At 38.6% G+C, this 12,981-nt stretch overlaps 1 protein-coding gene and 1 pseudogene across 1 annotated transcript; both read left to right on the forward strand.

The window, feature by feature from the left end:
* The first annotated feature begins 2,185 nt into the window (after nucleotides 1-2,185).
* On the forward strand, nucleotides 2,186-4,419 carry LOC107157594 (olfactory receptor 18-like). The gene has a single exon (XM_015503939.2). The coding sequence runs from the start codon at nucleotides 2,664-2,666 to the stop codon at nucleotides 3,492-3,494; it is 831 nt and encodes a 276-aa protein (XP_015359425.2). The 5' UTR covers nucleotides 2,186-2,663; the 3' UTR covers nucleotides 3,495-4,419.
* Nucleotides 4,420-11,099: 6,680 nt separating this feature from the next.
* On the forward strand, nucleotides 11,100-12,623 carry LOC107157521 (annotated as a pseudogene).
* Nucleotides 12,624-12,981: the final 358 nt, after the last annotated feature.

Consider the following 12,981-nt stretch of genomic DNA (forward strand, 5'->3'; position numbering starts at 1 on the left):
TAGACAGGTGTTCTTTATGTTAAGCTAATTCATATTTTTAAGTTCTATCATTCCAGGCTTCCCTGGGTTTTGAAAATTGTTTGAGTCAATTAACTTGCCATTTTCATAAGATTGGATTTCTTTGTTTGGAAAGACAAGACAATAACAAAATGTATGTTAGTTTCCAAACTTTCCTTTCATGGCTTATATGTGGAAGACATGGGTGTGTTTGTCCCTATTTCTTTAAGCAGTGTGCACCCAGACAGCTGGAAAGATGTGCACACATTCATCATATAGTTGCAGGTTAATGATCCAAGATTAAATGTTGATTTCCTGACTCTCAGATCAGAGTACTGTGTTCTGTACTGGAGCCAAATTAAAATATTATTCCCTTTATAAGATAAAGTTTCTTGATCAATAATCCTTCAAGAATTATGACCAGATAGACATAAGCAATATTTATAACAGTATAAACTAAGAGTTATAGGTTGTGTTTGACTAGAACTGATTTTGTTTGTTTTGTTACTGAGATTGAAACCAGAGGTTTTCACTGAGCTACATCCCCAGTACCCCTTTCTAATTTTTGTTTGTTTGTTTGTTTTTAGAGACAAGGTTTCACTAAGTTGCTTAGGGCCTTGCTAAGTTACTGCGGCTGGCTTTGAACTTGCAATGCTCCTGCCTCAGCCTCCAAGCCACTGGGATTACAGGAGTGTGCCATTGTGCCTATCCTAGAACTCATTTTCAATTGACACACCAAATATGGGTGATTAATAGTTAAATAGGGTTCAAATAACCAAACTTTATGCATATATTATTTGCAAATTTTTGTTTCTGTGATATGGAGAGAGAGACACAAGGATTTTTGAAGTTATTTTATAACAATAAACTTGCTAATTAAAGTTGTTCCTCCCTCAAGATATACTGTACATCAGCTGAATTATTTGAAGAAGCTGCATGTCCTTGACAGAAAGACTTACATCCACACAACATTGTAAATTTGTCCATTTCAGGGGCAATTGATGTTTGTTGTAGACTACTTAGATAAGCTTGACATACTTTTTAAGGTACGCCTTCAAGAACAAAACTTACACATACACATATCAGTACTGACATCTCTAGTAACATAAAAAATATGGGGCTGGGGATGTGGCTCAAGGGGTAGCACGCTCGCCTGGCATGCTTGCGACCCAGGTTCGATCCTCAGCACCACATACAAAGATGTTGTGTCCGCTGAAAACTAAAAAATAAATATTAAAAATTCTCTCTCTCTCTCTCTCTCTCTCTCTCTCTCTCTCTCTTTAAAAAAATATGCCCACTGAATCGTGTGAAGGGTTTTTTGGGGGGTGGGTGGAGGAGACACAGGTATGTAGGAGAATGGAATCATACAAAGAAACCTGGAAGTGATGTAGGCAAATATCCAAATCCCTCTAAAATGTTAGTTCTGAATCACATATTGCTAACTTTATTTTCAGTATAAGTAGTGGGTATTATTGACAGTAATAGTAGATAAACTTAACAGGGCATTTTCTCAATACCAGGGAGTACTCTCAACTCTGGCCTAGGAAAGAACACGAAGAACTTCACTTGAAGATGCTCTGATTATGTTAGTGTTTGTCCAATGCCAGGGCATCATGATATTTTAAAATAATCATAGCTAAATGCAATGATAAACAAGACTTAGAAACACTAGACTGTGCAATTTAAATAAAAGAATTGTAAACTATTCTGCAGTCTCACAATAAGCTAGGTAATTATTGTCCCCATTTTAGACATGAACAAATGGCCCAGGAGGGTTTATTTTATTTTCTCTACTTTTTTCTTCTGCTTTTTTTTTAATGATATCATATTGTGACCTCATAAAACAAATAACTCTGAGTCACCTTACAGTAGCTGAGGTAAGAGAATTCATCGGAGTTCCGGGAAGTGAGGACATTAAAATTCTATTACATGGCATAAGAAGAGTAGTACTAATATTTGGGCTTGGGGGACATCCCTGATGCAAAAATTCTCAACAATATGTAGGAGAATTTATGATCGGAAATATAATGACCACTGGAAAATAAAAGTTTTTTAAAAGCCAAAGAACATCTTCCTCACTAGATATTTTATTGAGATTATAAGGGATCAATACAAATAAACCAACATGAAATATAAATTTCTAGTCTGCTACTTAGTATTTCATGGCTGTTTCATCATTGATAGGTTCAGTGGACACAAAGCCTACATTTGAGGTCGATGATGACATTGCTTATGTGCATTTACCTTATTTATTAAAATTTGAAGTCTGCCAGGCTGAGTATACATGTTCTATTTTAAATAATTTTAAAATGCAAATAAAATTTGATAGAGGGATTCTTTCACAAATGAGGGAAATAAGAAAATACCAGAAGCCAAAATAGCTTTGGGATAAATCTGGAACAAATTTTCTGATATAAACCAATTTAACTTTAGTGTTGATATAATGTAGTCTTTATTTTAAATATTCTAAAACAAAGGAATGTGTAGGATTGTTTGAATATGTGTTTCCTGCTGTTTGTTTACTTTTCTAAAATCCTCTTTTCTGTTTCAAAAGGTGTCCAAGAACTAGAGAACCACAAAATCTAACAGGTATCTCAGAATTCCATCTCTTGGGACTTTCAGAGGACCCAGACCTTCAACCCATCATCTTCGGGCTGTTCCTGTCCATGTACCTGGTAGCAGTGCTTGGGAACCTGCTCATCATCCTGGCCGTCAGCTCTGACTCACACCTCCACACCCCCATGTACTTCTTCCTCTCCAACCTGTCCTTGGCTGACATTGGTTTTATCTCCACCACGGTCCCAGAGATGCTGGTGAACATTCACACTCATAGTGGAGTCATCTCCTTCGTGGGCTGCCTGACTCAGATGTCTCTTTTTATCCTTTTTCTATGCATGGATGATCTGCTTCTGACTCTGATGGCCTATGACCGGTTTGTAGCCATCTGTCACCCCCTCCATTATGCAGTCATCATGAACCCTCGCCTCTGTGTCAGGTTAGTTTTGGTGTCTTTCTTGTTTGGCCTTTTGGACTCCCAAGTGCACAATTTGATCACTACACACTTTTCCTACTTTGAGAATGTGGACATCGCTAACTTCTTCTGTGACCCTTCTCAAGTCCTTGGTCTTGCCTGTTCTGATACCTTTACTGTAAATATACTCATGTATTTTGTTGGTGCCATCTATGGTTTCCTTCCTCTCTTAGGGATAATTTTTTCTTATTACAAAATTATTTCCTCTATTCTGAGGATCCCATCCTCAGGTGGGAAGTACAAAGCCTTCTCCACCTGTGGCTCTCACCTCTCAGTAGTTTGCTTATTTTATGGAACTGGCATAGGAGTGTACCTTTTTTCCAATAAGTCATCTTCCACCAAAAAAGGTACAGTGGCCTCAGTGATGTACACTGTGGTCACCCCCATGCTGAACCCCTTCATCTACAGCCTGAAAAACAGGGACATTAAAAGTGCCCTGTGGAGGCTGCACAGGAGAGCAATGTGATCTCAGGTCCTGTGGCGTCCATTTGGAATGTATGCTGGCAACAACAGAACTAAATATCCAGACATTAAATCTACCACATTGGTCACATTATATTTTGTAGTTTGATAGCTTTAATTTCTCATCATGCTTCATAGTAGAAAGAAGGTTTCCATGGCTGGGGGAGGAATGGGAAGTTTTAAAAATTGGTATAAAGTCTCAGTTTTGGAAGGTGAAATAGTTCTGGAGATAGAAGGTGGTGATGCTTGCACAAGGAAGTGCCTATAATCACTGCCACTGTTTATCTGTATTTTGATATTTTCAGTTTGGATGTAAAAAGAAGATGGACCCTTAGGGAAAAAGAGAAAATCAGAAGTGAATAGTACACACAAACTTTCTCCTGAGTGTAGGAAGAACCCAAACTTACTGTAGACATTCATTTTCTCTTCTTCCTCCACTAATAGGAGGAAGTCCTTTGAGACTTGAATTTTGTATATCAGCATGACTGAATATGAGCTCTGTGTGTTGGGCCTCCAAGGTCTTACAGCAATAAATAATAAGGCCGTGACTCCACCCCTTCATCTGGACTCCCAACTGCGCAATTGGATCACCGTACACTTATCCTACTTGAAGAACACGTTAAGTGCTCAGGGGTGGAACCATTTTTTACCCTCATGAGAACAAACTTTTTAAAATGTAAATAGATAAAATGAAGACCAGTAGAGTAAAGGAAGGGGAACAGGTGGAGGAAAGAGGGAAGGGAAAGGGGAGGTACTGGGGACTGAAGTGGAGCAAATTATATTGCATGCATGTTTTTTTTATATCAAAAGAGCCCAGATATTATGTATAACTGTAACACACTAATAAAGGCATTAAAAAGGTGGAAGAATACCAACATGCACGTTTCAGATATGAGTTTTGTGGACTTTATGTATTTGGATATGATGGGGATACCCCTACTCCCCCTAGATAGCTTAACCCCAACAGGAAAATTTGGATCCCTGAAATCTGTTTCATATGTACTCCAGAAGGATTATGAAAATAATGCTGAGAAAGAAGAAGATGATGATAGTGTCCCTAATGTCATGGACTGGCTTGGAGAGAGTCCTAAGTGCCAGGATCTGATTTATGTATTCTCTATAACTCATTTCATTTCATCTGCATTAACTTGCCCAAGTATAACCTTCTATATTATTATTATTATTATTATTGTTATTATTCAGAAAATAAGGAATTTTTATGTAGCTAATATGAGGTGGTTTGGTAGAATATTGATAAGGCACATTTGCATGGTTTGTCTGATTATAGACACAGGGCATCACAGCAGGAGAATTTTGGAATGCTTCCTCCTTGACAACCCAACCAGGGGTTTCACTTGCCTGTCTTTCCAGAAAGAGAACCTTTTCTCACTGTGCTGTTCCTTTTAGAGGTTCCTGGTACAGCACAGCGAGAGAAATAGTAAGCAACTCCTGAGTAAACTCTGGGAAGGATGACTATAGATGACAGATTTCCATCACATGAAGATTGAATACACAGTGATCACACAGATCTCTCTTCTTGCAGCTGCCTGTGTCCTCCTCTGATCTCATAACCAGCCTGCTCAATCTTAAGAGGAGACAAAAGAGATGTTATACAAACCTTCTTTAAAGTCAGTGTCATTCATTCCTGGGTCCTAAGATGTCATGTAATAATAACGACAACGTTCAATTATTCAAAGATTAACACAGGGATCTTAATGAGCAGACAAAGAGAAAAAGGAAGCCCAAAGATTGTTTTTTCCCAAACCACAGTTAAAAAAAAAATAAAGGACAAGAATCCCCCCCTGCATTATGCAGTCATCATGAACCCTCATCATTCCTAGTGTGAATGAATTTCTAGATCAGCCTTTTGGACTACTGTGGCATAATTTGAGTGTCTTACAATTTCCCAACTTCAAGGTTGTGGAAGTTGCTATTTTCTTCTATGACCCTTCTCAATTTCTTCATCTTTTCTGTTCTTATGCATTTACCAATAATGTAGTCATGCATTTTCTTGCTGCAATCTCTGGGTCTCTGCCTATCTCAGAGATCTGTTTCTTTTACTATAAAATTTTTTTCTCCATAAACTTGGAAGTCTAAAGCCTTTGCTCCTCTGGGTCTGACTTTTTTGCTTGTGGCTATTTGTATGGCAAAAACTTGGGATGCACCATGGTTCCGCTGTATCACAGTCACCTAAAAACAGGGCAGCAGTTACAGGGATGCACACTGTTGTCACCCCTCTGCTGACCTCCCCTTCATTTATACCCCAAAGAATATGTTTCAGCATGGTAGAAATTACAGACATCAAACTACAAAAATAGAGGTAGCCAGGGTTGGGGGTGGAAGGAATGGGAAGATTTTTAAATGGACACAAATGTTCACTTTCAGAAGATGAAATATGAATGGAGATGGATGACACTGATAGCTGCAGAATAATGATACTGGGATCCATGGCACAGAATCCCATTTATATGTAGAAATAGTTAGGTGTTAATAAAGGGACCCAAGAGAAGGGAATATTATAGACAATATTCTGCTGAATGCAGGAAATATCCACAACCTTTTGGGCATTCATTACTCTTCTTCTTCCACCACTAATATTAGGAAGTCCTTGGAGATTTGGAGAGCATGAACCAATTTAGCTAATTAGAGCTCTAAGCATGGAGCCTCCATGCTATATAGTAGGTAAAACTTCCCCTGCATCCAGGCTTCAGCATGTTGGCTCCAGTCCAGTGGGCTCCACACATCAGATCTCTCCTACTGTGGTTTTCTGAATTGGGAAGTTGCTATCTTACACTTATTCATATCAATCCTGAGAATCGAGTCCAAGCCTCAGGCAGAAATTTGGCAGAGGTGACATGTTGGATCCTCAGACCTTGGTCATGACTCAGAAGAGACCCAGAATCACCCAGTAAGTGCTGAGGGAAATGATGGGTGGAGGAGGGATCATGGGTCCTCCTCACTAGGACCAACATGCAATTTTGTAGCCAGAGAAGAGGCACTGATGTGCAAAATTTTAGCTTTGAGGACAGTGAAGTTTTTGTTCTTGGTCATGTTCAGGGTCCCCAAAATCTTATTTAATGCTTTTCTTTCTTCCCATAGACAGCTCACTCACTATCTAGGAGAAAATTGGCCCCTTTCCACTGTTCTATAAGCACTCCAAAAGATTAGCAAGGGGACCATAGGAAGCAGGAGGAAGACACCAACCACAACATCATGGAGCATTCCTGAGAGCTCTTTAAATCCCAGGCACTAGTTATGTTGCTTGTTTATGTTTCATCTGCATAGCTTTTCTGTTGTTATAAATGCCCACATTATGATTTTATATAAATAAAAAGAGACAGCATTTTTAGTAACTTGCATGAGGTTTTGGGGTAGAAAAGAGTGAGTTCTGTTTTCACCAGCCTGTCTGATTATAGACAGGACATCTTGCTCTACAAATACTGTCAGGGTGTCCCCTTGACAACCCAAATGTCCTTTTTATTTCATGTCACTTCAGGAAGAGATGTCTTGTTCACTGGGCTCTTTTCTTTTCTTTTTTTCCCTAATCTGCTAGATCTCAGGGCACAGCATTTGGTGACACCAGCCATCCTCTGTGGGAAGCATAGCCCCAGCCCACGGGCACAGATCACGAAAGAGCAGACAAGGAGGGTTCAGCACAGACCTGACTCTTGCCTAGTCCAGGAGATCCCTGCAGCTGTGCACACCCTCCTGGGAACTTGTACTCAGCCCACCCAACCTCAAAGACCTGAAGTCAGGGCTTGATTCCATTCCTAGGAAACTAGAAACAGCTAAAATATGTTTCTCAGATATAGGTTTAGTTAAAGGTCTACATCTGTGCTTCAAATTTCTAATATTTGGGAACAATGAAAGATTTCGAGCATGTGACTGAGAGGCTACAAATTTAATTTTCTTTCCTTTTGGCACCTGTTTATTTCTGAAACCCGAGGCAGAGTGTTATTATCTCTAACTCAGCATTGCCATCTGAGCAGACATCTATCTAGTCCACACAGGTGCAAGACAACAGGTTAAGCAGTTGCTCTTACTGTGATCCATCATAAGGAAGGGAAAATCTAGATATCAGTATTATAAGTTAAATCTTCATACCACACAACTAGAATGTCCTCCAGTCTGAAGTGAACTTTCTCCTATTTCTATAACAAGACATTTCATTTTTCTCCTTTTATAAATATTAGTTGTATATTTGGAGAGGAATAATAATTACCCAGAGCCTATAACTTGTAAGGCCCAGATGAGGACTAAAAACTAAAAAGCTCTTTAAATATTGAAGAGACCCTTTCTTAGTTTACAAACCTTGGCTATAATCAGTCCAGCTTCAGACACTTGGAATTTTCCTCCTGCACTTCAGTCTCTTTCAGGAGTGTCCCATGGAACTAGAGACAAGGGCTTGACTTGGGACATGATACATGTCAGAGCTTCATATCATTCCAGTATCAGTGCTTTTGACAAACACATTCATCGGTAACTCACTATTCCCATAATATTCTGTATTTTAAAAAATGTAACCACAATGACCAAACCATTTTAAGTTCAAACTTTACTTATGTGACATGTGTAGACAGGTGCTCTGCCCCTAGCAGTGGGTATATAAGTTGATAGAGGTGGAGAGTGTCACACACACCTGCATCCAGCCACAGGTAAGTGACTACTCATGGAAATGGTGATTTCCTGACTCCCACCCCAGGCACCATCTCCTCTAGTGGAGTGAAATAGAAATGTGATTCCTGAGAGAAGATGGAATTCCTTGTTTATTCCTTATGAGAGAATTATGAATTGATGCCCTGTAAGGAAGTGTTGATGGTATATGTTAAGGATAATAATAATAATGCCTGCCTTTAATTGGGACACCAAATATAGGTGTTTTGCAGTAAAACTGAATACACATCAGTTGTTGGAAGTCACATAACTATTCTCTACCTGATGATGCATGAGACTTTTCAGTAGTGTGATGTGGAGACAAGCAAAAGAATTTTGAAAAATGTGTCCTAATAATGCATTGATAAATGAGGCCCCTCTTTCAGGTAATTGTGTGCATGAACTAAAACATTTCAGGCTAATATTTGTACTTGACAGATTTAAAACCACATGCCAAAGTAAACTAATAAACTAGTAGTACATTTCAGGTAAAACAGGTAATTCACATTGTTTACATGAGCTTTAGGAACTTTTAGGTACGTTTTAGAAAAAAAAAATTTACAGAGACCTAAGTCAATACTGAAATGGGAAAATCTAACCATCAAATTCATGACAGAATTTGCCTTTGGGGAACAGGTGGATCTTGCAAATACCAAGTGTTCAAATTCAATGTCACGATTCAAATGTGTGTAAAACATCAGGCCTGAAGCATGCATCATTAAATGTTTGTATTTTAATGTAGGTAGTGGGTACTCTTGGTAACAATATTAATGGAACATTTGATAAGTGCCTGGTTTCTAAGGCAGTGATTCCCAAAGCTGATGTAGTAAAGGACCCTGGAGACCTTCACATGCAGACACTCCTGATAGAATTGTTTTAGAGTGAAGCTACAGAATCAATATATAATAAAATATCCACAGGCAAATATACTGGTTAAAGAAACTGTGAAACACAACCCAGACAACTTGAAAGATTTTTCAAAACCTTTTATTTTATGATATAAAATTGAGACCAACAAGGTAAAAGAGATCAGGGCAGTAAGGAGGGGAGGGCCAGGGGATATTGGGAAGTGAAATTGATCAAATTTTGTTAGAGACATGAACCAATGTACAGCAATAAAACTCAGAATTCTGCATAATTAATTTGCACAATGAAAAAAACATCATCTAGGATTCCTTTATGGCGCTGTCTGGTCCTACTGCCTTCATGATTATCACCATTTTAAAGATGAGGAAAGTGTCTTGGCATTGTCACATTATTTCAGGTACCTTTCTCTTTTGTATTTTCTACAAGGAAATCATATGTGAGTTGACAAAAAATAATGTGCCCTAATTGTCTTCAAGTAACTGATGTAGGACAACTACAATTTATGTATCAGCCAGAATTAATGTGAAACCACTAACTCAGCCTAAGAAGGTTCCTACTTCCAATTCACATTTATGATTTTGGGGTCTACTCTTAGCTCCAAATTTTCAAACGAAAAAGAAAGGTTCATGATCAGAACAAATAATGAAGCAGGACTGGCAGGCCATTATAGAATGCAGAATCAAGAGGGAAAAAGTTATCTTCCTTTGAGATAGTATGAGTTAAGCAACAACAAAAAACACTCAAAATTTAAAAACAAGTTTCAAGTTTAAAAACTTTAAAAAATTTTTAATTTGTTTTAATTAGTTATACATGACAGTAGAATGCATTCATGCACTTTGAAAGATCATACATAGATGGGATATAGTTTCTCATTTTTCTGAGTGTACATGTTGAAAAATCACATTGGTCATGTAGTCACATACATACATCCAGTAGTAATGTCTGTTTCATTCCACTATCTTTCCTATCCCCACATCCCATCTCCGCCCCTCCCATCACTTCCTTGTACCTAATATAAGGTAATGCTATTCTTCCCTAGTTTCCCCGCCTTATTAAAAAACAAGTTTCTTTACATTATTTCTTAAGCTTGACTGACAGGTGCAATATACGCTAATGTCACATTTACAGTAGTGACTTCATATTATTATGTGCATTTAACCAAACCATAATGTGAAAATTTGAAGGTTATCAAAGCTGGAGTATTTACATTAAATAGTTTTTTAAAAAACAAAATATGTTGACTGGGCATATATGTTCACAAAGGTGAATGACATTTAAACACAAGGGTGATAAAAAACTCCTGGAATATAATTGTCAAATATCAATGTTTTGTAATAATGAATTGATAAAATAATATAGTCTTAGCTCTGATATCATATTGACAAACATTTTAATAAAGGGAAATTGTACCATTGTCTTAGAATAAAAAGTTATATTTGACAATTTCTTAAATTCCTCTGACGATGGAATTTTTTTATCCAACAGTGAGAAAGATATGTCTTATGTTTTACTTTTCTAAAAAGAGTAGTTTGTACTTTGTTGTGTATGAGGATTTGTTATCAGTGACGCTCTTGGTCTTCTAATATTGTTCTGCTTGGTGTAAATAAAGCAGGTGTATACAGAGCATGGTAAATAACCATTAATGGGAGAATTCTCTGAAAATTGAGTTTGTTAAAAGACAGAAGTATTTCTGAAGATATATAAAAAGGAATATAAAAACTTCATATGTGAATACTGAAATTCTAAGCATATAAAGAATACTGAAAGCTGTCATGGCAGTGCACCTGTAATCCCAGGGGCTTAGGAGGCTGAGGCAGGAGCATTGCCAAGTTTAAAGTGAGCCTCAGCACTTTAGCGAGACCCTAAGCAACTTAGTGAGGCCCTGTCTCAAAATAACATAAAAAAGTCTGCGGATGTGGCTCAGTGGTTAAGCACCCCTGCATTCAATTCCTAGACACCCCCCCCCGCAAAAAAGAACACTGCATTACTATTATGTTCTTTCCTTAATCTAATCCTTATTCATTCTTCCAATGCTTATTTCAAAAGGTGTCCAAGCAATATAACCCGCCCCCCAAACCTAACATCTGTATCAAAATTCCATCTCATGGGACTCTCAGAGGACCCAGACCTGCAGCCCATCCTCTTTGGACTACTCCTTATAATGTACCTGGTCGCAGTGCTTGGGAACCTGCTCATCATCCTGGCTGTCAGCTCTGACTCCCACCTCCGCACCCCCTGTACTTCTTCCTCTCTAACCTGTCCTTGGCTGATATCGGCTTCATCTCCACCACAGTCCCCAAGGTGCTCGTGAACATCCAAACTCACAGCAGAGCCATCTCCTATGTGGGCTGCCTGACACAGATGTCTCTTTTTGCCCTTTTGTCTGTATGGATGACATGCTTCTGACTGTGATGGCCTATGACCGGTTTGTGGCCATCTGTCACCCCCTGCACTATCCAGATATCATGAACCCATCCCTCTGTGCCTTCCTGGCTTTAGTGTCATTTTTAGTTAGCCTTTTAGACTCCCAAATACACAATTTAATTGCATTACAGTTTACCCATTTCAAGGATGTGAAAATTTCCAATTACTTCTGTCACCCTTCTCAAATTCTTATTTATTTTTTTAAAGAGAGAGAGAGAGAGAGAGAGAGAGAGAGAGAGAATTTTTTTAGATTTCGGCGGACACATCTTTGTTTGTATGTGGTGCTGAGGATCGAACCTGGGCCGCACGCATGCCAAGCAAGCGCGCTACCGCTTGAGCCGCATCCCAGCCCCCTTCTCAAATTCTTAACCTTGCCTGTTTTGTTTCCTTTAACAGAAACATAGTCATTTATTTTATTGGTGCCATATTTGGCTTTCTTCCTGTCTTGGGAATCCTTCTCTCTTACTCTAAGATATTTTCCTCCATTCTGAGGATCCCATCCTCGGGCGGGAAGTACAAAGCCTTCTTCACCTGTGGGTCTCACCTGGCAGTTGTTTGTCTATTTTATGGAACAGGAATTGTAGAGTACCTTAGTTCAGTTATGTCACATTCTCCCCAAAACAGTGTGTTGGCATCAATGATGTACACTGTGGTCACCCCCATGCTGAACCCCTTCATCTATAGCCTGAGGAACAAGGAAATTAAAAATTCCCTGAGGAGGCTGCACAGGAGAATAGTTTAAACTTAGAATCCGTGGCATCCATTTGGAATATAAGGTGGAAAGGTAGCACAAGCAATGAGTTCATTGTCCCTAGTCACATTAGTTTTTAGTTTGTGTTCTTTAATTCTTCAGCGAGTTTCTTAGTAAAATGGGTTTTGACACTTATGGGAGACAGACGTACGAAGGGGGCTTTTAAAAATGTGTTGAAAATTTCATTTTTGGAATAGGAAATATTTGTGGGGATCCATGATGATGCTAATGATGATTTTACAACTGTGTTTATAATTAATGCCACTGGAATGAGCAGTTAAAATGGTAATTTCTGTTATGTACTATTTATCACAATCAGCAATGGGAATATAGTGCAGATGGTTCTTTAAATATTATGACATAAAATAATTCAATTCTGATGCTTTCTGCTAGTAGTACAAGAGTTCAAAATCTGTGTGGACATTCATTTACTCTTCTTCTTTCTCGGCTACTATTAGGAAGTCCCTAGAGACTTGCATAACATGAATCAATTTTAGCTAATTTTGAGCAGGTGCATGGAGACTCCAATGTCATCTTATAGCCACTAATCAGCCTGTGCTTCTAGGCCTTTGTGTGACGGCTCTGGGCCACTGGGCTTCATACCTTTGTCCTCCTGCCATGGTTGTCTGCATTGGGAAGCCCCCATTTCACACTGCATTCATATCAGTCCTGAGGACAGAGCCCAAGTTTTATTAGCCATGGGCCATGGAACATAACTATAGCCATCTTGGGCTTGCCCTACAATTTCCCCTTTTAGGGTTCCTCAGTATATAATCTACACATTTGAAGTTTTCTG

This window comes from Marmota marmota, unplaced genomic scaffold, assembly GCF_001458135.2.
Source record: "Marmota marmota marmota unplaced genomic scaffold, marMar, whole genome shotgun sequence".
Classification (NCBI taxonomy): domain Eukaryota; kingdom Metazoa; phylum Chordata; class Mammalia; order Rodentia; family Sciuridae; genus Marmota; species Marmota marmota.

Bases quoted from the DNA above. Each gene is read 5' to 3' on its own strand.
- LOC107157594 (XM_015503939.2), top strand. From the start codon at position 2,664: ATGTACCTGGTAGCAGTGCTTGGGAACCTGCTCATCATCCTGGCCGTC.